The sequence below is a fragment of the Musca autumnalis genome, unplaced genomic scaffold (genome assembly GCF_047663935.1).
Source record: "Musca autumnalis isolate F117 unplaced genomic scaffold, ASM4766393v1 scaffold_1, whole genome shotgun sequence".
NCBI lineage: Eukaryota > Metazoa > Arthropoda > Insecta > Diptera > Muscidae > Musca > Musca autumnalis.
This window is the reverse complement of record NW_027411644.1, coordinates 24,741,424-24,769,420: the sequence shown is the minus strand read 5'-3', so window position 1 is coordinate 24,769,420 and position 27,997 is coordinate 24,741,424. Positions and strand designations below refer to the sequence as shown.

Here is a 27,997-nt window from a genome sequence, read left to right as displayed (position 1 = left end):
AACTCCCAATGGCCAATTACCAATTTTCCAATGTTAAAATATCAATGAATCTTCAACAGACCAACAATTTTGTTTTACAAATAAAAAATCCTCCCACATATGTCCAGCCCATATTTTATTATTATTCCGCCCAATCTACCGAAAAACAATGCCTAGACCTCAATATGACCTTCATTCTGGACAAAACAAAAAACCGTTTTAGTTTTGAGTTCCTTTTCCTTTGTTCTTTTTCCAATCCGTTTTGTTGTGAAAAGCATTTTAAAACAATTCTAGGCAGTTTAGCAAAGTTGTATTTTTTATTTTTCCCCTAGAAGAAAATTATAATCAACAACAGCAGCAGCAATAAAACTTAAAGAGAAATAGGCAAAAAATGAAAAACTTTTTATTGTTCTTCAGCTATGGCTGTGGTGGCCCAAAAGCCGTTCTCAGGTTTTTTGTTGACAGAGAGAGGTTCTTAATTACCATTAAATGTTTGTTTTCCACGACTTAACAGCAGCAGTGACAGTAACTGACGACAAAACGACGGCAAGTGATGGTGACGGTGATGTTGATGGTGGTAATTTCACCAAAACAGCTACTTGGATTCTTAAGTCTCTGACGACGACAAAGATGAAACCCTGATGCTTATTAACACGTTAGTTTCGGATGCTGGTAGCGTTGTATTTGGGTTATTAACGAATTTCTAGGTGTACCACCGACAAATTCACAAAAGAAATTGCGCGCAATTTTTTTTAATTATTCACAAGGCAACCAGGACAAAAACAACAACGATAAGTAATTATTTATTCCACTAACATGGGGATACAAAGGAAAGAACAGATTTTAACTTGGCCATTAAGTGGTTGTTGTTGTTGTACACACATGCACAAAGCATTTATAGTTGTCCCAGTGCCCAGAAACGCCCGGGAACCAAACGCATTTTAACACACACTTTAATGCTGAGGACGTAGACGTAGTAAACAAAGACCAACACATACACACATAAATTCACAAACTCACATTTGGTCTTCTTCTTTCAACAGCAGACCTTTAACACTTGTCAGTTTGCAACTCGGGAGTAGTAGCTTTATTTTCCGCCGTCACTACTGAGGATAACCAAACAAATCCTGCCTCCTTTTTTTCAACAACAAAATTAAATCACAAAATATTATTCTTGTACTCCATTCCTAGTAGAGCAGCTTATTTTTTATTTTGGATTTGTTTACCGAACGCACAATGACGAGCAGCGGAAGATACGACACGTCACACGATACTCACAGCTTCCACGGACAGAAGGTAACTAACAACTGAACTGAAATGTGAGTCGTTGTGGCCCGAATGATGTTCCATCGTTTGTTGATGTTTGCTCTGCCAGGTGAGGGAGGGGACGGTTTGCTAGCAACAACTCCTTGTCAAGGATGTTGGCCATGCAACTCAAACATGTTACGCGGGTTGAAGGAAACAGTGGGCAACATAAGGAAGATTTTTTTAGAGATTTTTTTTTTGGACTCCAGTAGGACAACAAATGTGGACTTTTTAAGGATTTTTAGCTGAACCGAAAAACAAATGTGGAATTCTTAATATTTTTAGGTGGACCCAAGAAGGACAACATATGTGGAATATATAAAGATTTTTAGGTGCAACCAAAAAGGACAGTAAACGTGGATATTTTTAAAGAGTTTAGGTGGACCCAAGAAGGACAATACATTTGATTTTTTCAATGACTTTTAGTTAGGTACAAGAAGGGCAACAAATGTAGAACTTTTAAAGATTTTTAGGTGTAACTAAAAAGGACAATAAACGAGGATTTTTTTTAACGATTTTTATGTGCAACCTAGACGGATAATAAGCGTGGATTTTTTAAAGATTTTTTGATGAACCCAAGAAGGGCAATAAACATGGATTTTTTAAAGATTTTGTCATGGACCTAATAAGGACAATAAACGTGGATTTTTTTAAAAAATTTTAGCTGAAACCAAGAAGGACACTAAGCGTGGATTTTTTAAAGATTTTTTGCTGCAGCCAAGAAGTACACTAAGCGTGGATTTTTTAAAGATTTTTAGCTGCAGTCAAGAAGTACACAAAGCGTGGATTTTTTAAAGATTTTTAGCTGCAGCCAAGAAGTACACTAAGCGTGGATTTTTTAAAGATTTTTTGCTGCAGTCAAGAAGTACAGTAAGGGTGGATTTTTTAAAGATTTTTTGCTGCAGTCAAGAAGTACACTAGGCGTGGATTTTTTAAAGATTTTTTGCTGCAGTCAAGAAGTACACTAAGCGTGGATTTTTTAAAGATTTTTTGCTGCAGCCAAGAACTACATTAAGCGTGGATTTTTTAAAGATGTTTTGCTGCAGCCAAGAAGTACACTAAGCGTGGATTTTTTAAAGATTTTTTGCTGCAGCCAAGAAGTACACTAAGCGTGGATTTTTTTAAAGATTTTTTTGCTGCAGCCAAGAAGTACACTAATCGTGGATTTTTTAAAGATTTTTTGCTGCAGCCAAGAAGTACATTAAGCGTGGATTTTTTAAAGATGTTTTGCTGCAGCCAAGAAGTACACTAAGCGTGGATTTTTTAAAGATTTTTTGCTGCAGCCAAGAAGTGCACTAAGCGTGGATTTTTTAAAGATTTTTTGCTGCAGCCGAGAAGTGCACTAAGCGTGGATTTTTTAAAGATTTTTTGCTGCAGCCAAGAAGTACACTAAGCGTGGATTTTTTAAAGATTTTTTGCTGCAGCCAAGAAGTACACTAAGCGTGGATTTTTTAAAGATTTTTTGCTGCAGCCAAGAAGTACACTAAGCGTGGATTTTTTAAAGATTTTTTGCTGCAGCCAAGAAGTACACTAAGCGTGGATTATTTAAAGATTTTTTGCTGCAGCCAAGAAGTACACTAGGCGTGGATTTTTGTTTTTGTTTTGTTGAGTTTTTTTTGTTTAAGTTTTTTTTAAAGATTGTTTGGTGGACCTAAAAAGGACAATAAACGTGGTTTTTTGTTACAGTTTTTTAAGTGGACCCAAGAAGGACAAGAAATGTGAAATTTTCAAAGATTGTTTGGTGGACCTAAAAAGGACAACAAATGTGGAATTTTTACATAGAATTTTTAAACAGTTTGGGACAATGAAGGTGGAATTTAACATTTATTTTTTTAAAGATTTTTTTTGGTGGACCCAAGAATGACAATAAACTTAAATTTTTTAAAAATGTACCTACTAATGTAGGTTTGTAATATCAAACCTTCAAACTTTATTATCTACAATGTTTGACTGTCTCCTCCAACCAATACAACCCCACTCAACAGGTTCGATACAACTTCATTGTCATACAACAACATTCGAGCTTATCTAACTTTCACTATTCAGAAATGTTTCAAGAGGGGACAGCCAACAACAAACTTGTCTAGGGATTTCTTTTTTGAATGAATCAATTCCATAGAGACTCTGTTGAAGTTCTGCGTAACACAATCGAACCATTGTTATGGTGCTGTGTCCTCTGCAATGCAGTGGCATTGAAGGACAAGAAGAACAACAGCAACAATAAAAACAAAAAAGCTTTGTTACATGCCAAGCTGTCTACTGCTAGCTGCTGGGTCGTTATGAAAGACATCAAGTCGAGCATGTCGTGTGAAGTATGTCTTCAATCTTATGGTGTTGCTGGATGGATGAATGGTTAGATGAATGTATATTTTTGTGGGTGTACGTTTGAGTGTGTGAATGATGGCTAGAAGACTTCTTCTATTTGTCGCTTTTTTACCCAAGACCCTTAAGTTCTGTCCAGGCATGTGAACAATACAAATATGAAGGATTTGCCAATTCTAAGAACGTTTCTTGTTGTCCTTCTTGAGATTTTTTAGTTTTTTTGCTTGTCTCCCTGCACTAGCAGCATACATAGACAAACATTCACATGTATGTCCTTCGTGTGAATGGTTGTGTATGTATGCTGGCTGTCATTTTCCTTTTGCCTGTGGATTGTTGCACTCGTTCGTCACGTGCTGAAGTGCCTGCCATTGGTAATGAAAAATCTCTGTAAAATGGATGCTGTTGCTGATGTTTTCTTTGGATTTTTGTTGACCCTTGTAGACGAAAGAAAAATAATGAAAGCAAACAAAATTGGAATTTAAAGATTATTTGTTTTTTTCTCATTGGACAAATAACACCTGTTCCACGTAATGACATTCGTAGAAATGTGCCAAAATAATACTCAAAGGAATTTGTAATATTAAAGGATTAAATGTATATTGGGTTGGATTACTTGCTTGTAAGTTAGCAATTTAACTTCGGACGATAGTTCTCCTAGCGTAGAGAATAGCCTTCGGTATGCAGTGGAGTTTGGTTGGCCCTTGAATACCACTGACGCGCATTTTCCAACATTGAGGAATACCCTATTTGGCGAAATCTTCTTGGAGTGTTTCCATGTAGATATTAAACCGTCTCTTCACGGTATGTCCAAATCGACCACCTATTGCTAACAGGAAATCATCTGTGTATGTCAGCAGCAAACCTCCATCAGTTGGCCCCGGTATATCGCTGATGAACAGATTATATGGCACTTGTCCGAGGAGTGATCCTTGTGGCATCCCTGTTTTCAGAGGTCGTTGTTCCAACAATGCAACTCCAATTCGTTCACGAAAGTTCCCGTTTTTAAGGAAACAGCCCACCATGCGGCAAGTCTGTTGGTCGAATTCGAATGAATGCATCTTTTATTGGATACCATGTTGCCACAGAATGTCAAATGCTTTGGCAAAGTGGAAGCCAACAGCAATCGTTTCTATTTTGTTCTTGAAACTATCTGTCACGTATGTAGAGATGGCTGCCAATGCGTGAGTGGTGAAATGACCTGCTCTGAATCCGAACTAACAGTTCCTCAGCATTCCTCCTCGATTTAAAAGTGTTTTAACCGTTTCCTAAAGGGTAAAATTGGCTTACAGATTCCACATAAGAAAGTGTTAGATCCAGGATTTGGAATCGGAACTACAAGTTCTTCCAGGCCGAGGGAAAGTAGCCGATGGTCAGAAAAAGTATTACGACTTATCCTGCTTTCTTCAACACAATGTCCGGGATCTTGTCAATTCCACAAGGTTTCTTTGACGTTCTCTTTGCTGATCCGACCATGTCAGGATCAACGAATCTCCAATCATTTGCATCGGCGTTCATTTTAATGCTGAAATCTACCAAGGGAGTATCATATGGAGGGTATAATTAAATTTGTCATTCCGTTTGTAACACATCGAAATATTCATCGGAGACCCTATAAAGTATATATATTATTGATCAGCATAAAATTCTATGTCGATTTGACCATGTCGGTCTGTCCGTCCATCCGTCTGTCTGTTGAAATCAAGATACAGCTCGCAATGTTAAAGATAGAGAGTCAAAAATTGGTACAGAAGTTTTTATTACTTGCAGGATGGTTGGTATTGAAAATGGGATATATCGGTCCACGTTTTGATATAGCCCCCATAGAACGGTACCTCCCGATTTTCGGTATTTTTAAGGTTTTAGCTTCATTATCCTACCAAAATGGCTGAAATTTGGTACGTAGTCTTCTTTAGGGGTATAAAACTTTCCCCCAGAATTTTGTCGGTATCGGTTCACACCTTCATATAGCCCCCATAGAACGGTACCTCCCGTTCAGCCAAATGGCTGAAATTTGGCATTTAGTCTTCAATGTCTGTACATGTCCACGCTTTCATATTGCCCTATTTCCGACTAAAATTCGTCGGTATAGGTCCACGTTTCGATATAGCCCCCTTAGAACGGTACCTCACGATTTTCGTAATACTGAAGATTGTACGTTAATATCCCACCGAAATGGCTGAAATTCGTTATCTAGTCTTCCAAGAGTTATAAAATATTCCAGAAGAGTATTATCAGTATAGGTCCACGTCTTCCTATATCCCCATAGAAGCGTACTTCTTAATTTTCGGTATTTTTTAAGTTTTAGCCACATTCTCTTGCGGAAATATAGGAAATTTGGTATTCAGTCTTCTTTGAGTCTAAAAACTTTCCGTCAGAAATTTGTCGGTATAGATCGACGTTTTGAAATAGACCCCATAGAACGGTGCCTCGCATTGTTTTACCGAAATTGCTGAAATTTAGTATTAAGTCTTCTTTATACACGAAAGGAAACTAATTATTCCATTTTACTTCAATACAACTTGTGGTGGAGGGTAGAACAATTTCGGCCCGACCGAACTTAACGCCGTTCTTACTTGTTCTCCATACTTTCGCCCCGACGAGGTTACGAAATGTATTGTCCAATGCTTTATCCGTTTGTTGAATATCCTGAATGTGGTCTGCCAGGATTTCTGTTTTTTTTTACCTTTTTGTTGGTGATCGATTTCCCGATCCACCAATAGGCTGCTTAAATGAGAAACCAGCAGCCCTTTTCACTTTTTCCATAAGCTTTGGGATTATTTTAGATGCTTCGTAGGTATGACTTAAAGCTATCCTTCTCGTGGATTGTAACCAGATCCTTGATGATTATGCTTAGGTTCCTGATATCTGCTTTGAAACTTCGCCTTACTGTTTGCCTCGGAATACTCTCAAGAATTGACAGAGCTGAGTCCATCCACACTTGCGTCTACCTCAGCTATACTAGAATTTATATCAAGAGGAAGGATGTATTCGTCCAATCCTTACCTCAGTTGCCTATGAAATCTTCGAATCCTTATCCTATTGTAGTTGTAGAATGTCGCTTCTTCTTCTTTTTCTTCTTCTGTGAATATGACTAGAAAATATTACGGTCAAATTGGATATCCAATTGCACTGTAAACAAAATCGAACTTTTTTTAAAATTACAAGAAACCCCGCACAGATTATGAAAAAGGACCGAAAAAAAGAAGACACTGGACAATAGCCGTAGACTATCCCCGCATTTTCACATATAATATCCTGATGACGTTATTTTAGTTTATAGTACTAAAACACGTAATTTTTAAAAGTCCGATCTGGGTTATCAATTTTTTCCCTATATATATTCACCATAGATATTTCAAAAACAGTTTGGATCGAGCACACATAATCTTCTGAAAGAATTTATTATCAAAAAATTTCAATGAAGTATATTTTGTGACCGCAGATAACGAAAATGTGAATAAAACGTTAGAATATGGTCCTAAATCATATATAAAAAGCGAAAGCTTCTGGAGATGTTAAATATTATAGCTACAAATTTCTTTTGTTCAGAGACCCATAATGAAATTTGATTTGGAACATTTCTTCTTTTGACATAACCCCCAAAAAGTGAGGTATTTTAGAAGATTTTGACTCAGTATGGAATAAATTGTAATTAAGAGTCTAAAAGTTTAACAAATAATTTCTACCTATAATATCTAATTTTGTAACGTCATTTTCTTAACAAAGTGTTTTACTGAGATATATAGTCTGTTCTGGGACTTATAGTGAAATTTTGCGTAGAATATTTCTTCTTTCAAAAACTTTCATCTAAAACTAAATTTCATGTTACTTTCATGCATCAACCCGAAAAAAGAACAAAACTAATTTATTCAAAAACAAGTAAGCAAAGGCTATAGTCGGACGGGGCCGACAATGTGACACCCTACACCACAACCTGTAGGAATTAGCTATGTGCAACCGCCTTGCACGCTGAATGTCCGGGTTCGATTCCCATCAAATTGTCAATGGTGACAAAATACCCCTTCGTAATGTTGGCTATATTTCCTGAGTATTTCAGCCATGAAAAACGTCTCTACAAGTGGCAACTTAGGACACGCCGTTCGGACTCGGCGATAAAAACTAGCTCACATATCAATAACTTAATATGAATCCATTGATATAAGAGAAACCTCCCTTGTCTCTACTGGGATGTTTGTGGAAAAAATATATAAATTATACATTTCTAAATAATATTAGAAAGTTGGAAAATTCACATTGATTATATGATATCAGGTTCCTCTTTGTAATACACCTAAAATAAGTACATACAGTTTGACAAGTAATTGTTTTCAAACTGAGAAAACAAACACTTTTCATACATTAATTACTAAAAAATGACAAATAGTTGTGATAAAAATGTCGGGTTTTTTGCAAAAATTAGTTGGTCGACTTATTTAAGACCAAAATGAATGGATAAATAAAAAATTAACCCGCATAGTTCAACAATAATAACCAAAAGAATAATTAACATGTAATGCAAGTTGCCAATAAAATGTTTTCAAAATGTAATTCAGGTTCCATAATATCCCATGTTTTCGGTAAATGCTTAAAAATCATGACATTTTATGAATTTCATTCTTAACAAGGATTAGTTGCTAACAAGTATCAGCAATATTAGGCATGGGATATCCCCCTAAGAGGGTTACCATATGGACCAAGGGGGTATCAGATCATATTGAATGTAAACAATGTCCTATGTGTCTCAAGCCGGGAATATCTAAAAACTAAGAAGTTTTATGAGTATTTCGGTTTACCAAGATGGTATGACATCAATTACAATGAATATTACCCACCACAGAACTCGATCAGGAGAGTTGCCAGATCGACTAAAAATGTACCAGGTCTTAATAACAGTAAACTGGACCTCCTAGGCCCACAATTAGATCTTAAAAGTGGTTTATTTAACTGAAATTTAATTTAGGGATAAGGATATTCACAAACAAACCAAAATATAACCAAGAAGTACAAAAATCGGTTAGAAATGCATATGGAAGATATTGCTAAATTATACTGAGCTTGCTATTGACATCCAATTTTATCTATTAACAGCCAGATTGCGGAATTCCCGTAAATTTTTTTGGCTTTGATGGTATACCATGGTAACACTGTAGCATTATTTCCCCGTCACTTAGAAATTTTTGTCACAGTATTACTTCACAGTACACAAAATGTCTCCAGTAGGTCATACTAAGCATTTGCGAAAATTGTAGAAATCTGTACCCCACAAATTTCTAAGGAATATTAGTCTCCAAATGTGCTATTTTCGACTATTTCATGAAATATTCTTATCTCTTAATAAATTTTGAGTTGAATGAACCACTTGTAGGCTGTGGTTGTGGGCCTAATTGGTCCCTTTTACTGTTAATAAGACCTGGTACTATTTTAGTCGATCTGGCAACCCTCCGGATCGAGCTATTCTGTAGGCAATATTTATTGTAATTGATGGAAGATAGAGATATTCCCGGTTTGAGACATATACGACATCGTTTACATGTAATACGATGTGGTACCCCCTTGGTCCATATGGTAACCCTCTTAGTGGGGATATTCCATGCCTGATATTGTTGATACCTGTTAGCAACTAATCCTTGTTAAGAATAAAATGCATAAAATGTCATGATTTTTAAGTATTTACCGAAAAAATGGGGTATTTTGGAACCTCAATTACATTTTGAAAACATTTTCTTGGCACCTTGCATTACATGTTTATTATTCTTTTGGTTATTATTGTTGAACTAAGCGGATTAATTTTTTATTTATCCATTCATTTTGGTCTTAAATAAGTCGACGAACTAATTTTTGCAAAAAACCCGACATTTTTATCACAACTATTTGTCATTTTTTAGTAATAAATGCATGAAAAGTGTTTGTTTTCTCAGTTTGAAAACAATTACTTGTCAAACTGTATATACCACGCAATTTGGTATATTTTAAAATTGGGAGTTTATTGAAGATCTATCGTCCAAAATTGTGCACTTGTACCTCACATTTGCTTCGAAAATAGTTCGTAGTGGGCATATATTGTGACATCTAAAATATATTTTATACCGGTAGAAATAACTAACAATGAATAGAAATTTAAAATTTATGCATGCAAACAAATTATTGTTCATACTCAAGCAAAGAAGATAGTATAAGTCAGCTGCGCTAACGGTGATATACCTTAAGCCTCTAAAAATATATTTGTTTTGTAACACGAGCTTGCTTCAAAATACGTGGAATCTGTAGGTATCGTAATATCAATTTTATCAATTTTAGTAAGCTAAATTCTAAGTTTTGGAAATATTTGAGAATTATTTTTTTAGATTTGTAATTTTAGTTGAAGCTGGCAAGGGTTTTTTGAACTTTTGGACAATTATCTCAGGAAGTATGACTTACCCCGGGAAAGGGACCAGGATACGGACCGTAAAAAGAACCTTCTTCAAAAAATATTAATAATAACCAAATAGATCCGATACGGGTTCTCAAACTGCACTTTTCCCAAATTTTGTGTGGGAGGTACTCGAAGAACGGACCTATGTAGTCCATATTCCGACCTGGCACATGACTGGATGAAATACCACAATGTGTAAAGTTTCGACCAATCAGAAAATCCACTTGAGAGTTAACTTGCGGATTTGCGACGCAAGTACAATCTGCCGAAAAAATTCAAAACGTTTCGAGAGGACTCTTAAATTTCCCTTTTCCAAATTTTGTGTGGGAGGTACCCTTAAGACCGATATAGTCTTATCCGATCTATATCTGGAAGGAATAATAATATACGGAAAGTTTGGAGGAAATCGATTGCTTCGCCAGTTATCGTTCACACAATTTTTCGAAAACAATTTTGAACATTTTTGGAGGAGGTGTGGACCAACATAGCCTACATTCGAACTTAAACAAAGTTTGGGCAAAATATACCGTTGTATAAAATTTGATTCTAATCGGTGATCCGTTCGAGAGTTATCGTGCGCACCAGCCATCTAGGCATTAAAAGAGACAGATGAACGGACAGCGCAAAATAAACTCCAAATTGTCTGAAACGAATTTCGTCCAAATATACTTGAGGTCTAAAACCAATATTTCGATGAGACACATTTTGCCCGTATTTTGTTTGTATCCCCTTTACCCGAAACCCTGAGGTATAAAATAGGTGGCGAGGCGACCCCATGTTGCAATATTTGTATAAAAATCCAATTTGACAACTGAACTGAAAATTTCTCTGTCATGATAGAGACAATTTGTAGCATGGGAGGAAATTGTGATTCTCTACGCAAAACACATTATATATCAGGCAGTAGGTGCGTTATCTAGCAGACACATTATTGCAATTTGTATCAGGGGAAGATCAGTAGTTATTTTTCCATATGTAGGCTACTTTGCCGGTATATGCCCTCCAGGAATGAAAATATGGACCAAATATAAAATTTGTATATTTTCATACAAAAGTAATGGTCTATGTCAACCGCTAAATAATATCAGATAATCATGTAAAATTATAGTCATTTTCTTCAACCTACACCCTTACCTCGCGCAAAATTTCGTGACTATTGAGCTATAATTGCGACCACTAGCGGCTTTATGATTACACTACAAACAAACAACTGGATATATTAGGCTGTAACTCTGTTATCTGATCACGTACATCAACATAATTGACATCAATTGAAAGGTCAAGAGATCGTTTCCATATATAACTAACGAGTGGGGAATGCGTCTATCAGGAACAAAGATATAAGCTGTTATTAAAATTTTCACAATTTTCACACAAAAGTTGTGGTCCATTTAACCCTCTAAATATTATATGATCGCTATCTCAAATTGCAAGCTTCTTCTTTGTCATATACTCTTACCTTATTTAAATTTTCGAGGCGATCGGACTATTATTGCGACCTACAGAGCAGCTACAAATCTGATAAAAATTATGTTTTGGTCCATTTCACACGCCTAAATACTTCACGATCATCACCAATCAAAATAGCGATCTATTCTGATGTGAAAACCGACCTCCATACCAAATTTCGTGACGATCGGTCCATAATTGCGGCCTGGAGTTTGATTACAATTTATAATGGACAGACGGACGGACGGACACACATCTCAAAATCGGTTTATCTCGCCGAGATATGAAGATTGGTATACCACATTGGGGGTCTCCGACGAATATTTCGCGGTGTTACATGAATTTTTCCCAAAACAAACTTATAATACCCTTTCCACATAGTGGTGTAGGGTATAAATATTTGGGTGTTTTGGGAAATTTGATGTATATATTTTCTTGATATATATTGCAAATACATTTTTTTTTTTTTTTTTTTTTTGTATTATAGTTGACCTTTGGACTTACTCTTCTTAATATTTTTGTTCGGCTTGAGGTCATCAAAATTCGGCGACTTATATTGAAATTTGATGGAGATTATTTTTGTCTTTGACATCTTCTATATAGAATGAAGTTCTGTGGGACAAAACTTAATAAACTTAGATAAAGTACAACATTAATCCTAAAACGTGACTTTACTTTTGGCGGATTCCTGGCGTCTAGCTACTATTTAGAGTTTTCGTGTATTCGGGGACCTATAATAAAATTTTATGACAAATAATTTTGCAGAATATTTTGATCTGATACGATCACATTTTAAAGAAGTTTTTAAACGTTTTTGAAAAAAGGGACCAAAAAGACCCCTTCAGTGACTCGCATGAGGGTTAATTTTTTTCATAAAAAGATACCCCGCATTGTTGTTAGTAAAATTGCCAAAGACACTTTATACCTAAAATGCAAGGATTCCAAGGAATCTGATGTCGAATATTTCAAAACCTGTAGAAATGGGTGGAACTTGCCACGCCTATTTAGGTTACTTCCCGACGTAAACTTTCAAAACGCCGATACACGTGTCTTCTTTTTTTCGGTCCTCTTTCATAATCTGTACAGTGTTATGAAGTTATCGTGATCATGAGCAATTTTGGTTGCTCCCGGAAGCGTATGTTGGTGTTTTGGAGCCATTATCTCAGGAAGGATTTGCCCTCGAAAATATTGTGCAGTCGAAATAGGGCCAGAAGCACATCTGCCGGAAAATTTTTCGAAAACGCACTTTGCGAACATTTTTGAAATTTTGGGTGGGAGGTACCCAAAGAAGTGAACAGTGGACTTTGTCTTGGAACGAATCTTTGACATACCGCTTGAGGATGAATATTTTATTAGGCAAATGGTAATATTACATTTCCCAAAAATTAATTATATTCGAATAGGAACCGAGTGTCAATAATACTATATATCGGACCCGCAATATGCCAAGAAAAACTGCCCCATATCATTAAGTTGCCACCTTCGTTCATAACTGTTTTTTGACCGTGCATAAATTGCCATTCCCTTGAAGCACTCTACAGGAATATTTCCCCATTTTTTCTTGTACGAGTCCGAGGACACCCAAATGCGAAGGATAACCTCGTAAACAGTGGAACTTTTCTGCTTATTCGTCCTGTTAATTTGTTATATCCAAGTTTTCTCCGAACTGTTCTAGCTAATATCACTTTACTCACACAATCAGACATGTTCATAGATGATTAAAGGAATCTATTTTATCAAGGTTGACAAGGAGATAAACATTACTGCAAAACGAAGTAAAAAACACGCTGGAGCTACAAGTTCTACGCCCGCAACTGTAGTGCGATTCTCTAACTAATTTTTTGAGTTACCGACAAAAATCGGTAAAATTAAAATGCTTATAATTTTACTAATTAATGATATATTTCGACCAAAATAAAGTAGTCGTAAAGTTCTACCCAAGGCCTACAGAAGGTCGGTTAACAACTTTTGACAACAAACATAATAGATTTTAAATTATTGTGATTTGAGTTTCTTTGTATTTTAAATCACAATAATGTTTTTGACAACAAACATAACAATCAGGTGGGCTAAGTGTCCAACTGTATAAACTGTGGTTCTACCTATAGCAGTATTGCTGTCAACTTTTATTTTAACTTTTCATTCGCGTCTCAAAAAATGAGTGAGTTGTGAGCGTAGAATTCTTAGCTCCAGCGTGTTTATTTACTTTGTTTTGTTTTCAACGCATTTTGGGCAACACAAACTTATCTATTGTTCGCATGTCGTTTACATATTTTCCTTTTCCAAAAATTATTTACTTATTTAGAGACCAATCAAGTAAATAATTAATAGGCCACTATATAAAAGTTTAATTTCCACGATGATTTTGAAATTTTAAGCAAAAACCAAAATTTATATTCATTTTATATAACATGCTATTTTAATTCTTTAAACTTTCAACGCCGTTTATTAACGGTAACGGTAAAATCAATCTCATGTGAAGTATGGCAACACATGCCGGTACAACACAAAAAATAAACAAATCTTTTATAAAAGTTGGCAACTCTAGTAACCTCCCTCAACAAAATTTATCAAAACAAATATTTGCAAAGGGAGATACACATCAGTGTGTCATTACAAATAAACACCATAACAATAAAAGAACAATAAATATTAATTTTACTTACCAGTCTTTTAATAACAGTTTATTGTTTTTTATTGTAAATTAATTCATCTCTTTGTTTTTCACTAACCGAAGCACAACCACAACATCCAAAGATAGATATGCGAGAAATTGTACTAGGGATACATAAGTCGACTTTTAATTTTCGACTTCTTTAATTTGAAAAGTTTACAAATCGAAGTCGACTTTCGGTTATAGAGAAAATTGAAGTCGAAAGGGTGAAAAATGTGTTATAGCGCATTTACATCACAAAGTTTTAGCACAACTGTAGTGCGATTCTCAAATCCATTTTTTGAGTTACCGACAAAAACAAAAGTAGTAGTAAAGGCAAAACCTAAATTATTGTGCGTTCTTCGAAACAACAACAAAATACATGTATTCATTCATATTCATATTCAAATTTGAAAACATGAATTTTTTTGTTTTGAGTGTAGCACACCCAACTCGCACAAATTTAGGTTTTGCCTTAAAGTTCTACCGATAGCAAGAGTGCTGTCAACTTTTATTTGAAAATTTCGTTCGTAATTAACTTAAAAAAGAGTTATACCATGTTTACATTTACGAAATCCACTCGATTTCATCTGTCAATTCCTTTGTGTGTACGTCAAATAAAACTACATCTGAAATCGATTCGATTTCATTTGACGTTTGAGCAATGGAATTGACAGTTGAAATCGAGTGGATTTCGCAAATGTAAACATGGCATTAGAGAATCACACTACAGTTGTGCCATGGCACAATTACCCAGGTAGTGGCATCGTAAAATTTTGAATATGTTATGTCAAAACATTCTTTATGTTGTTGGGGAAATTACAACAAAAATTATTTTTTATAAAGGGATTTGACTTTTCATATTCGTTCAGCTGGTATGATACCACTACCTGGTAGTTCTGCCATGAGTTGTGCTAAAGCTGAAGTGATGTAAATGCACTATAATACGTTTTTCAGTGCCTGTTTTAAATCGCTTTTCATGCATGTTTTATGTCCGCTTTGCTTCACGGACATAACTCCCAACAAATTTTGGGAGTTATGTCCGCAAAGCGCAGCGGACATAACGCCCAAAATCATTTTGGGAGTTATGTCCGTGGGAGTTATGTCCGGGCACCAATAATAAATAACACCTCAGTATAAAAATGTATATAACATGGATCCATGGCAACCCTATAAGCGAGAATAACAAAGAAAAGTTTGTTAACCCTGTTTTCTATGTGTCAAAAATATTATTTTGTTAAGGCTTTACCTAATTAATTGCGTGGCCGTTCGAAAAACAAAAATAAAATACATGTATTTCAAATTGACAACAAAAACAAATACAGGTATTTTGTTTTTGTTTTTTTTTTTTTTTTTTGAACGGCCACGCAATACGCAATTAATCAGGTAAAGCCATTAAACATTAATAGTCATTTTCGAACTGTTTCTGCAATATAAATAAACATTTTAATAATTGAATCTTTCTTCCTGTGTGTAAAAATATTATATTTTATAGCAAATTATTAAAATTTAGCGCTAAGGAAAAACGCTATCCTAGAAAAGAGAAAACTGGTTATATTTCATTATGAAAATGGCAGAAATAAAAGGAAATTGTTCTTATTTTTGAATATTTTGTCGAATATAGTTAAAATTATGGGCAAAAGACACGAAAATATAGAAATAATAGATTTCTTGAAACACATAAACCAGCCAAAGCCAAGGACTGGGAGGGAAAGTAGAGGAATCTCTTGAAAAATTATTGCTGAACCGCCCTTAAGGCCTGGGTACATAAGCTGCCTTGCTTGTTTGCCTTGCTTTTTTGTTTCATTTCTGACATAACCTAAAATAAAAGAACAAATAAGGCCCAGCCAAATTTGAACTAGGTTGTCCTTTTCTTTATCCTTTCATTTTTGTTATGCCAGAAATGAAGCAGGAAAGCAAGGCAACCAGGCGAGGCCTTAAATTTTCTTGATATTGGTCACCGAGTCCTAAATGACTTTCAGACGATAAAAAATATGCACTTACATTCCAATAAATCATAAGGTTGAAGCTTTTCGTTATATACATAAAACGCTTTTTTTTCATTTTTAATGATTTTTATTAATTTTCTCGTTTAGAGTTAAGCTTGATGATCGAAATTTTTTTGAAAGTGAAAGAGGAAAGCGAAGGACTCGAACTCAAACAGCTTTCCTTCACTTGCAAAAAAGTTTCGATCATCAAGCTTAACTATAAACGAGCAAGTTAATAAAAATCATTAAAAACGAACTTCGCCCTAACAGGAAAAATTAAAAAAAAAATTAAAATATATATGGGGGTTTCTGAGTGAAATCGGACACTTTTTCAAGATGAGGTTTTTGATTTCCGTTATTTTTTGCTGTGGTGATGCTGCTCATTAGCAAAACATTTTAGTATATTTTCAGATTTTTTTTTGACCAACGGTTTCAGAGATATCGCGCCTTGAAATTCTGTAAAAACTACCTGCAAAGAAATACTCATAACTTCTTTAATATTGGTCCAATTTGAAAAAATCTTTTTTGTACGTTTTGTTGTTTTATCAGCTATTTAATAAAAGACAGCAAAAATTTTTGCACAGTGGGCTTGGATGCTAATTTCGCGATTTAATATTTAGAATCAATTTTTAGAGATGTTCGACCCCTTCGATTTTCTTTAATTATTTTTGTATTAAACTACGTTCAATTGCAAAAATTTTAAGTCCTATGTGGTAATGGGATTCGGACGAATACTATTTTTTCTGATTTTTCTTTAATTTTTCAATACATTTTTTCCTTTATAACATGTGAAACATTTGTTATTTTACCAAAACAATACAAAATTATATTTTTTTTACATTGGTTTTGTTGTTTAATTTAGGAATTTATCTTAAACATCTTAAAAACTTCTTCATTTTGCGATTTTAAGCCCATCCAAGCCCACTGTGCAAAATTTTTTGCTGTCTTTTATTAAATAGCTGGTAAAACAACAAAACATACAAAAAAAATATTTTTTTAAATTGGACCAATATTAAAGAAGTTATGAGTATTTCTTTGCAGGTAGTTTTTACAGAATTTGACTTTTTCAAGGCGCGATATCTCTGGAACCGTTAGTCAAAAAAAATCTGAAAATATACTAAAATGTTTTGCTAATGAGCAGCATCACCACAGCAAAAAATAACGGAAATCAAAAACCTCATCTTCAAAAAGTGTCCGATTTCACTCAGAAACCCCCATATGTATATTTTGATTCTGTAAAGAATATACACTAGGGTTATGACTTTTTTACAACCTCATATCCCTGTATCATAGCGTGATGAGTTTTGCCATAAGATTACATAAAATCTTATTTATAAGGTGATTCGGTGAAAAAACCTCACGCACAAAATGATTTTAAAATTTGAATTTATCAAAATTATGGAAAATTTTTTGAAGTCACTGGAAACGGATATATAATTGAAAATAAACTTTAGAGCCACATGAGATAATTAAAATGACATAAAATTTATTTCTCACTATTTTTCTTCAATTCTGAGAATCGTAAAAATGTCGTAAACGCTTTTATTCAAAAATATAATTTTTTTACAAAAAAACAAATAATTTAAAATTTTTTTTTCAAAGTGACTTTTTTCGCGACTTTTTTAATATTTGAATGAAATAAACGTTATTATAGTTATTAGTAGGCTTATATTTATTCATTCGTGCAACAAAAAATAATTTTTTGAAAAAAAATTTTTTTTCGTTTCATATATTTTTTCAAAAAATTATTTTTTTAAAATCGATTTGTGCGTGAACTTTTTTTATATTTCAATGGAATAAACGATAGCATAGTTATTAATAGGCAAAAGTTCATTCATCCTTGCTACAGGAAATCATTTTTGAGGAAAAATTTCAAAAAGTCATAACCCTAATATACACCCGTGCGGACTTTTTTCCCTTATATTTCTTTCTCCCATCGGGCGCCTCCCCAGGTGGTGGATAGGGGAAGGGCCATCAGATATGGCGGGTACCGCAAAAATAAAATATGCGGGGCGAACCAAAAAAAGAAAAAAGGCAGCGTCTGACCAACAATTGGCGACAGCAAACAGCGTCTGTACTCCATTGGAGCGGCTGAATATATAGACGGAAAACTTAAACCCTTCAGAAGGCAACGGGAAACCACTGAACGAAACATGGCCCTGGATCTCCGTTAATAAGAGGGTGCTAAGAATCCCCGGAGGTAAATGAAAACAAAAACTCAACGTAGGAACATGGAATGTCCGCAGCCTATATGAATCAGGAAAACTAGTCAATGCAATCTCGGAAATGAACAGACTAAATATTGACATTCTTGGGATTAGTGAAACCTGGTGGCCAGATAATGGTGAATTCTGCTCCCAAAACACAAAAATATTTTACTCCGGAAATAACAACAAGAATCATAGAAATGGAGTAGGCGTAGTAGTAAAAAATAGCATAACGAAGTTTATAAGTAGTTTTGTCCCGAAATCTGACAGAACAATGCTATTAAAAATAAAAGCCAAGCCAATAAACATCAATATCATTCAAGTATATGCACCCACAGCAGATAAAAGTAATGAAGATATCGAAGCCTTCTATACAGAAATTGAGGACTTAATGAAAATGACAAAACACCATGAACTTACGTTAATGCAGGGCGATTTCAATGCCAAAGTGGGTAATGATTTAGTATGTGGTGTTACTGGACAATATGGACTGGGTGAAAGGAACGATAGAGGTGACCGGCTAATTAATTTCTGCCAAGAATATAACATGCTGATAACAAACACAATGTTTTGCCTACCTAAAAGAAGGCTTTATACCTGGAAATCCCCCCAGGACTGAGAGGGAAATATAGTCAGAGATCAAATAGATTATATTCTTATAAACAAGAGGTACGGCACAGCCATTACAAAAACGTCAACCTATCCAGGGGCAGATGTACCATTAGACCACAACCTCCTAATGACGAGCCTATGTACCAAAATTAAAACAGCAAAGAAAAGAACACAACGAAAGAAATTAAATATTGAAAAACTGAAAGATGAAAATATTAAGACAAATATAAAAGAGCGCGTCAATTCGGAGCTAAGTAAGATCAACACAGAGGATGTTGAAAATATGTGGAAGTCCATTAAGGTAACTTTAATATCTATAGCAGACAATGGTCTAGGATGCTGCAATCGACTACAAAAATAGAAATAATGGATGTCAGACGAAATACTGCAACTAATAAATGAACGTCGTAAATAAAAAAACATAAATTATGAAAGGTACTGGGAATTAAACAAAGAAATACGAATATCAGTACGCGCTGCAAAAAACAACCATCTTATAAACCAATGCAAGGACGACTTCAATCTCCATAAAAAATTAAAAGAAGCATCGGGAGTTTACCGGAAAACAAATTCAAAAATCTTATATAACAGCAATAATGAAGTTGTGTTTAGCACTGAAGAGAAGAAGCTAATATGGATTGAATATATAAAACAGCTATTCACAGACGACAACACTCACAGGAACCTCAATTACAAAGCAAGAAGTGGAGTCTGCAATAACGTCCTTAAAAGACAGAAAAGCTTGCGTTCCAGACGAAATTCCTTCGGAACTTCTGAAGTTGATAGACGACAACATGGACATTCTAACAGTACTGTTCAACCGAATTTACGATACGGGCCAATATCCTCGAGACTGGCTAAAATCAACATTCATAACTATCCCCAAGAAAAGTCATCCAAAATATTGCAGTGATTACAGACTAATAAGTCTAATGAGTCACACGTTAAAAATATTCTTCAGAATAATTCACTCACGAATTTATAAGAAATGTGAAAGCGTCATTAGCACAACGCAATTTGGCTTCAAACAATGCATGGGAACACGGGAAGCACTTTTCTCTGTACAGACACTGGTTCAAAAATGCCGAAACGCAAAAAATGATGTTTTCTTATGCTTTGTTGATTACGAGAAAGCTTTTGATACAGTGCAGCCTGATAAACTGATGGAAATTCTTGCATCCATTGATATAGACCAAAAGAGATCCAATGTATAAAGAGCTTGTACTGGCACCAATCAGCACAAATAGAAATAAGCGGAGAACTGACGGAAACCATCATTATATCTAAAGGTGTCAGGCAAGGATGTATTCTTTCCTCTTTACTCTTTAACATCTACTCTGAAAAAATATTTCAAGAGGCTTTTAGCAACATTCAAAAAGGTATATATTTAAACGGAATGTTCCTTAATAATATAAGATATGCGGATGACACAACAATACTGTCTAATAGCATGCGTGGACTGAAATATCTAATGCATCAACTATCCACATACAGCCAATCTTACGGGCTAAAAATTAATATGCGAAAAACTAAATACATGATAATCAGCAAAAACAACAGTTACAATGATATCAATGATATTTAAAAATCTTGGATTTAATATCAACGAGAAATGGGATTGCTCAGGAGAAATTAGAAGTCGCATAGAAATGGCAAGAGACGCTTTTTATAAATACAAAAAAATTTTGTCAAGTCATGATACTAATCTCACAACAAAGCGACGATTTATAAAAACATCTGTTTGGTCAGTTCTGCTATATGCCGTTGAGACATGGACTTTAAAATCAGCAGACATAAAAAGATTGGAGGCATTCGAAATCTGGATATATAGGCGTGTACTGAGAATATCATGGACTGATTTCATACCAAATGCCGAAATCCTGAGAAAAATGCACTGCGAGAGGGAGTTGATCGATTTGATAAAGAGAAGGAAGACAGCATACCTAGGACATATTATGAGAAACCCCAAATACAAATTGCTACAAAATATACTACGGACAACTATTGCTAGCAGACCCGAAAGAGGAAGAAAAGAAACTATATGGCTAGACAATATCCAAGCATGGACTGGAATTCGGGATTCTGTAAGACTTCTAAGTGATGCTAAAGACAGGGATGCCTTTGCAGAGATCCTGAAAAACATATGAAATTATAATATCTTAAGCATATAATTAATTTTTGTAATATTGTTTTTGTCGCCTATAATTCGAAAACCGAATTGGCAAATAAAGAAGAAGAAAGAATGTACGTGTACAACATCTTTATTTAAGCTTTGCGAAGAATATTTTACCGTGTTTTTTATCTTTTGGGGCTATTTCGCGCAAAAAAATTGACAGCAAATGAAGACTACGGCCTGAATTCGCCCGAATTTGACTTTTGGATCATCTTATTAATTTCGTCTTGGTACCTACGAAGAAGATTGAATATGTGCCTCCAATTACTTACCAAATGAAAGAAAAAGGCCAATGTTTAAAGTTTAGTTAGCATTTTATTGCAAATATAAAAAACGAAAAGCTACAATAATTTATGAGGATTTATATGACGTATAAGCAATGGAATTGACATTTGACCAAGAAGGTTTATTAAATCATATCATATGTATACAGAATATTAAATAATATACATCAAATCGAAAACTTAAAATAACTTATATTAAGATCTTATGAACTAAATTATAAGGGCCTGATTTTGAGCGAAAACACCTAAACATTGATGTTCATGGCAATATTGAGAAATTATACACGAGTTTATTTGTTGTTCTTTCGTTTTCATTTTCGTTCGACATAGTGAAACCGGCTGCTAATTACATAAGATCAAACAAAGTACATTTGAAAATGATGTAGATAAAAGTCATCAGCCATAAACAAAAACCAGAAATACGTAAACTAAAAACTTTTTAAGGGGGTTATGGCCACTTTCAAATTTTACAAAATCAAAAAATTTTTATTGGCTCATTTTAAAGAGCAGGTAGAAAATAATATGTTGCAAGTTCGAGTCAATCAGACAAAAATTAGTTGAGATATCAGCGTTAATAAGGAAAAAAAAACATTGTGATTTGACATTTTTCTTTATATGTTATGCTTAAGAACAAAATTATTAGCTTCTTATGATCCCACAAAACATATGCTGATCGGTTTATTCATTTTCGAGCTATGGTGTGCACCGCAAACTGCTTCAGTAAAACCAATGTTTCGTAGGCGGCCATTTGTCAGAACACTGTGCAATATTTTTCAACAAAAAATTTCGAAAGTGGTCTTGTGCCATACTATGAAAAATTTCAAGAAAATGTTTTGAGCTTATGGGTAAGAAGGCAGAAAGGGAGCTCCTTCACTTTCGCTCTCTCCTAAAAGCTAAAGTATCAATGTGTGAGCTTTCAGATAAAAACCAAAATCTAAAAAAAGTGGGTAGATTTCTTGTAAAAAATTCATGAAAAATTCATTTTTTTCGTGCTCAATAAGTGGCCATAAACCCTTAAAACCAACGAAAGATATTCTGTGAGCCACACTAATGCCGCAGGTTGAGGCATTACCAGACCGGCATCTTCTGGAATCTTTCCCAGACATTTAAATACACCAAACTCGGATAAATAGACTGTAGATATAAGCATGAAAATATAAGAGAAGAAGAAAATATATTAGTAAATAATGGGAAAACAAGTGGGAAATTAGCTTAGCGTATACTCACCGTATACCTATTTTGGGTAGAGTTTCCAGGAAGCTCGTATTTGTGCTCAATCCATAGATCAAAGTTCGCAGTGCCAAATATACCTATCAACGTCCAACTATAGGATTGGTTGTTTTTTTTTTGTCATACAGCTGGCAATTCGTCCACTACGTCGAGAGAACTGCTGCCCCATAGACTAAGCGTAAGTCGTAGAAAATAGGTGTGTTCGTTTACTCAACAATTTGTACAAGTCCAGTAACTTCTTGTAATCGACTAAGGTCTTTTGCATTGTACTGTAGAGTAAACGAACAACATCCAGTAACAATTTGTACAAATTTTGAGTAAACGAACACACATAATGTCAACTTACCAGCGATGGCTGTGTACAATTGGTCCATAGGATAGGATAGGTGTGTGCTTTGATGACCCATTCTAATTTGGCAGCATGTGGGGATGATGTTGTTGTTGAGACTGTCCTGCAGTTAGATGTGGTTCATCCGATATCAAATGTTCATACAGAGCTTGAGCAATCGGTAGGGGTCGTTGTGACCAATGATTGGACTGCAGCAATAATTGAGCATTGACAAAATGACGTTGCAGAGAATTAATTGTGGGATATTCGGCAATGGGGTACTGAACGAAAATAGAGAAAAAGAAGAGAGGAAGGTACTTAGTCACCATGAATCCATATTGGACTAAATCTTGAAGTATAATTTAAGAGTATGTAATATACAACATTCTAGAATAGAGTAAGGATGGAGGTAATTCACTAAACCCTCACTAACGTGGATTTTATAAATCTCTATACTAGGATTCAACAGAGTCTTCGTAGAATTTCATAGCATTGGGGACCTGTATGAAAACATTGACCTAAACACAATTGAAAGAGTTCAGAGAACTGTGGAATGAACCCGCACAAGACCCTACTCGTATTATTCACCAGGTAAAGCTGAACATTTGCCTTAGGGAAGATATCCGTTCAGCAATAAGAATCAGTGGTGGAGTCCTTCAAGCTATCACCCAAGTCTAGAGATTGTCCTTCAGGAAAGACACTGTCAATCATGCTGCGTCAGGATGAGACTGTAACAAGAATTGAAGATGAAATAGAGAGATTTCTTGATCTCATCAATTGGGCGATTAAAGACATTCATGAAATGCAGCCTGAAGAGTACCACGAATATACTTATTAGTATGTTGAAAGTCAGCGAGCTGCAGCATCGATGTTGACAGCAGACAATAGTAATGATAACAGTAGAATGAAACGATTTTTTACTAAGATAAGTGATTTGAGACGGTCAATGTCTACTTTTAGGTATCCCTGGCTCTAAGATTAAGTCCCTAGATACCCCTTTTATCTCTAGAATCCAACTTATCTTTCTTTTTTTTACCTTTGGTGGTGCTCCCTCCAAATAGGTATACCCATACGCCGTAGCTCATGCTCATATTGTATCTGCTGCTCGGCCGATATAAAATTTGTGCCTGATTTTCCATTTGATTTTTTATTTCATCCATGGCAGAATTCCGTACCCTCTACTGATTCTCTAGTATCTTCAAGCGTTCCTCCTCAAAGAGATAACTTTCACCAACTATGGGACCTTTTTTGCGACGAGCCATCAACGACAATGTTTGAGCCGAAGCTTATTCAATAACTATGGATGTTGGATTTTTTGAGAAGCGGCCCAATCCCGAATTAGCAAGACTATTGGGATGCGTCTGCGAGCGTATATCTTTTTTCGATGTTGTGTTTATTTTATTGTTCGACGACTCCTGCTGGAAACGTAACACACGATTTGCTTGTGAAATGAGCTTTTGCAGGACATAGATATGTTTGTACGAGTCTTTGGGTATACCATCCGCATCGGAGTCGGGTACGTTCTGGGGAGAAGAAAAATAGGGGGAAAATAGAGTAAAATTGCGATAAGTTTCATGAATCTTATTGGAGTACTTACATTTACACCACCATAGCCTTGTTGATAGCCGGGGCTCGTATCAAGATATGCCGAAGTCCACAGGCCAAAGAGTAGAAATGTGGATAAAAGTAGCAAAAGTGGTATTTTACGACATCATACTAATATAATGATATTTGTGTCCATCTGAAAAGGGAACAAAAGGGGAAGATGATTAGAAACATAAAGAGAAGAAGCTCAAGGCAAAACAAGTAAGAAAGTATCAGTCAGCTGAGCCGACAGAGATATACCCTCAGCCACGTACCCGAAAAAAGTTAACACTACACTACAGAAGTATTCAGTAGGTTTTTTTAGCTGTTGGGAAAATTTTCCAGGATGGAAAGGGCAGCAAAAAACTACAAAAACTACAAAAAACTGCAAAAAAAAATCAGAATGATCCAAAACGAGTGCATTTTTTCCAAACTTTGGGTAGGGTGTAGCCGTAGGAGTGTCCGATGTAGTACATATTCGGATCTAATAAAAATCTCTAGAAAATATTTTTTTTTCCTTATTAGTCTATGGATATTTTCCTTACAGACTATATAATTAATAAAAATTTTGTACTTTATTTTTGAGCTCAATCGATTTCTCTCTTAAAGGAATATTTTACACATTAGTCAGTTTAGGTGGTGCCGGTAGGATTTTCTGGACCTTTTTGGGTCATTTTCTCAGGAAGTATGGACTTGCCCACGAAAAAAATTACAACGTCGTAACTGGGGCCGCAAGTGCAACCTGCTACATCACAAATTAATAAGATCAGGGAAGAGTTGTTAAACTATACTTTTATTACCAATAGCAAAGTTTGACTCAATTCGGTTACTCCCTCCTAGAGTTATCATGCCCACAATCTTGGCGAAAAATTTTGAACCTTTGTGGGGGAGGTACCGGAAGGAGTGGACCGATATGGTCTATCTTCAAACTTAAACTAAGTTTGGACAAAATATTGAAAGAACCAAAATTTGAACAAAATATGTTGATCCGTTCGAAAGTTATCGTGCGCTCCAACTACGACACATGGTATTATATGGGTTGTTTGCAGTTTTCGTGCTGATTTCTGAGGAAGTATGGACTTGCTCCAGAAAAAAATTATATCATCGTACCATGGTGAATACAAGTGGCTGGAACAAAAATCAAAGCGATTCGAGAGCAGGCCTTAAGCTGCACTTAAGCAAAATTTTGTGTGGGAGGTTCCCGATAGAGGGGACCAATAGGGTCCATATTGGAACCTCATATATGTCTGGTAGACATGTCACGATGTGCAAAGTATTGTAATTCGGTTACTCTCTTCAAGAGTTATCGAGCGGACAATTTTTCCGAACATTTTTGAACTTTTGTGGGGGAGCTACCTGAAGGAGTGGACCGATATGGCCCATCTTCGAACTTAAATCAAATCTAGATAAAATATTTCGATACCCAAAATTTGAACCGAATCGATTGATCCATTCGAGAGTTATCGTGCGCACCAGCCAGACAGGCAGACATACAGACGGACGGACATTGCTAGATCGACTCAAAATTGTCTGAAACGGGTATCGTACAAACATACTTGGGGTCTAAAACCATTATTTCAATGAGGCACATTTTTGGTCGTATAAAAGTGTAAATACCCTCTTTAGCCTAAAGGCTGAGGGTATAAATACTCGAAAAATATCAATATGCGAACAAATATTTGAGGACCAATAGGCTTAATATTGGTCGTAAAATTATTTTTAAAAAATCCAAGTTTGGGATGCCTATTATTGGTTTCATACATTCTTTAAATAATCCACATTTAGAGTGGCTCAATATTGGGCTCAAAAATTGTTAAAGAATCCACGTTTTGAGAGGCTCTAAATTCTTTAAAAAATACACGTTTTGAGAGGCCCAAAATTGCCCACGTTTTGAGATGTTCAATATTGGCCTCAAAAATTCTTTAAACAATCCACGTTTTGAGTGGCTCAATAGTGATCTCAAAAATTATTTCAAAAATCTACGTTTTGAGTTGCTCAATATTGTTCTCAAAAATTCTTTAAATAATCCACGTTTTGAGTGGCCCAATAGTGGTCTCAGAAATTATTTCAAAGGCTCAATATTTATTTACTCCTCACTAAGTAATGAAGACGGTGGTACAGTGTGTGTGTGTCCGACTATAAATTCTAGAGCACGCGAGTTTTTGTTAATTAAAAAATAACAGTTCGTGGTGCACATGTGTACTGCACATTTAAGTTCTTAAGTTCTTGGCTAGAATTCAGAGGGTTCGTGTGTTCAACTCGGACAGAGAGCGAAATAAAATAAAGTAAAATAAAAGTAAGAAGTGTGATGAAATTAAAAACAAATTCTCTACATCGATTGCTCTAAAAATATAATTTTTTTATCTTAGTATTCAATTTCTAGTGGCCACAGAATAACTAGTTATTCTAGTGGTCATAAAATAACTAGAAACTGAGTGCGACATGCCCTTGTAAAAATAGGGGGTTTGTGAGTAGTTACGGCTGCCAAAAATCCCATACAAAACCCACGATATTGGGAGGACTTTTTTTGCTGGGGAGTGGATCAATACCAATAAAAAATTCTTTAAAAAATCCACGTTTCGAGTGGCTCAATATTGCCCTCAAAAATTCTTTAAAAAATTCACGTTTTGAGAGGCTCGATGTTGGCCTCAAAAATCTTTAGAGAATCCACGTGTTAATAGGCTGTATTTAAGCAAAAAATCTTAAAACCATTTAAAAATATTTATTTCGTAATATTATTTCCAAGCTTCTCCGAAATGTACTTTCATTTTATAATCCTTGCAATCAAAGAATCACTACCCAATTTGTAATCCAAATACATAACCTATAGTCAATGTTGTAGATTTATTATTTTCAGGGAATTTCAAAAATATTTTAGCTTTGCGATAACTTCTGTGTGTTTACATTGCCACCTTCCCTTAAGCAATTAAAGGATATTCCGTGATTTATTTGTTTTTTCTTTCCAGTAGGCATATTCTGTAACTTTTATCGATTGAAAAGTTGTTAAAATCTCTTTTGTTTTTGTAACAACTACAAAACAAACAAATGAAATTGTTGTAAAGTTGTTAAAAATTTACTGAATAGGGGGGCAGGGGGCCTATTCTGTAACTTTTTAACAATTTTACTCATTGTTTATTTTACAACAATTTCATTTGTTTGTTTTATTGTTGTTACAAAAACAAAAGAAATTTAAACAATATCGATAGTTGTTAAAAGTTACAGAATAGGCCTACAGGCATTGTTTTTTTGTTATTCCTTTGTTACTACAGCTTTTAAATGTCAATTTGATTTATCTCAATTTTCAATTTCGGTGTTATAGCCTTTTCCACATCTCCGGACATCGTCACACAGATGACCCTCTGTCATCAATTTCCATACGAATAAAAGCTCACAACATATTATTCTTTATTTTTGTTAATGCCTTCGAAATCCTCATTAAAAATTCAATATCCCTACCTCTTCATCAGTCAG

At 35.0% G+C, this 27,997-nt stretch overlaps 1 protein-coding gene across 5 annotated transcripts in view; it reads right to left on the bottom strand.

Annotated features, from left to right (window-relative positions):
- Positions 1-27,997, bottom strand: part of LOC141395016 (hexosaminidase D-like) — a 362,818-nt gene that overhangs the window by 191,935 nt on the left and 142,886 nt on the right. The window contains exon 1 of one of the 5 annotated variants that reach the window (XM_073970354.1): positions 14,134-14,266. The exons of 2 other annotated variants lie outside the window; for them this stretch is intronic. Coding sequence is in view for 1 of the 3 variants with exons in the window: in XM_073970365.1 (XP_073826466.1) it covers positions 463-465 (3 nt within the window). In the remaining 2 variants the exon portion in view is untranslated. Of the gene's footprint in view, positions 1-462; positions 1,311-14,133; positions 14,267-27,997 lie in introns of those variants that run through there. 2 more of the 5 variants (XM_073970384.1, XM_073970365.1) reach the window with 2 other exon arrangements.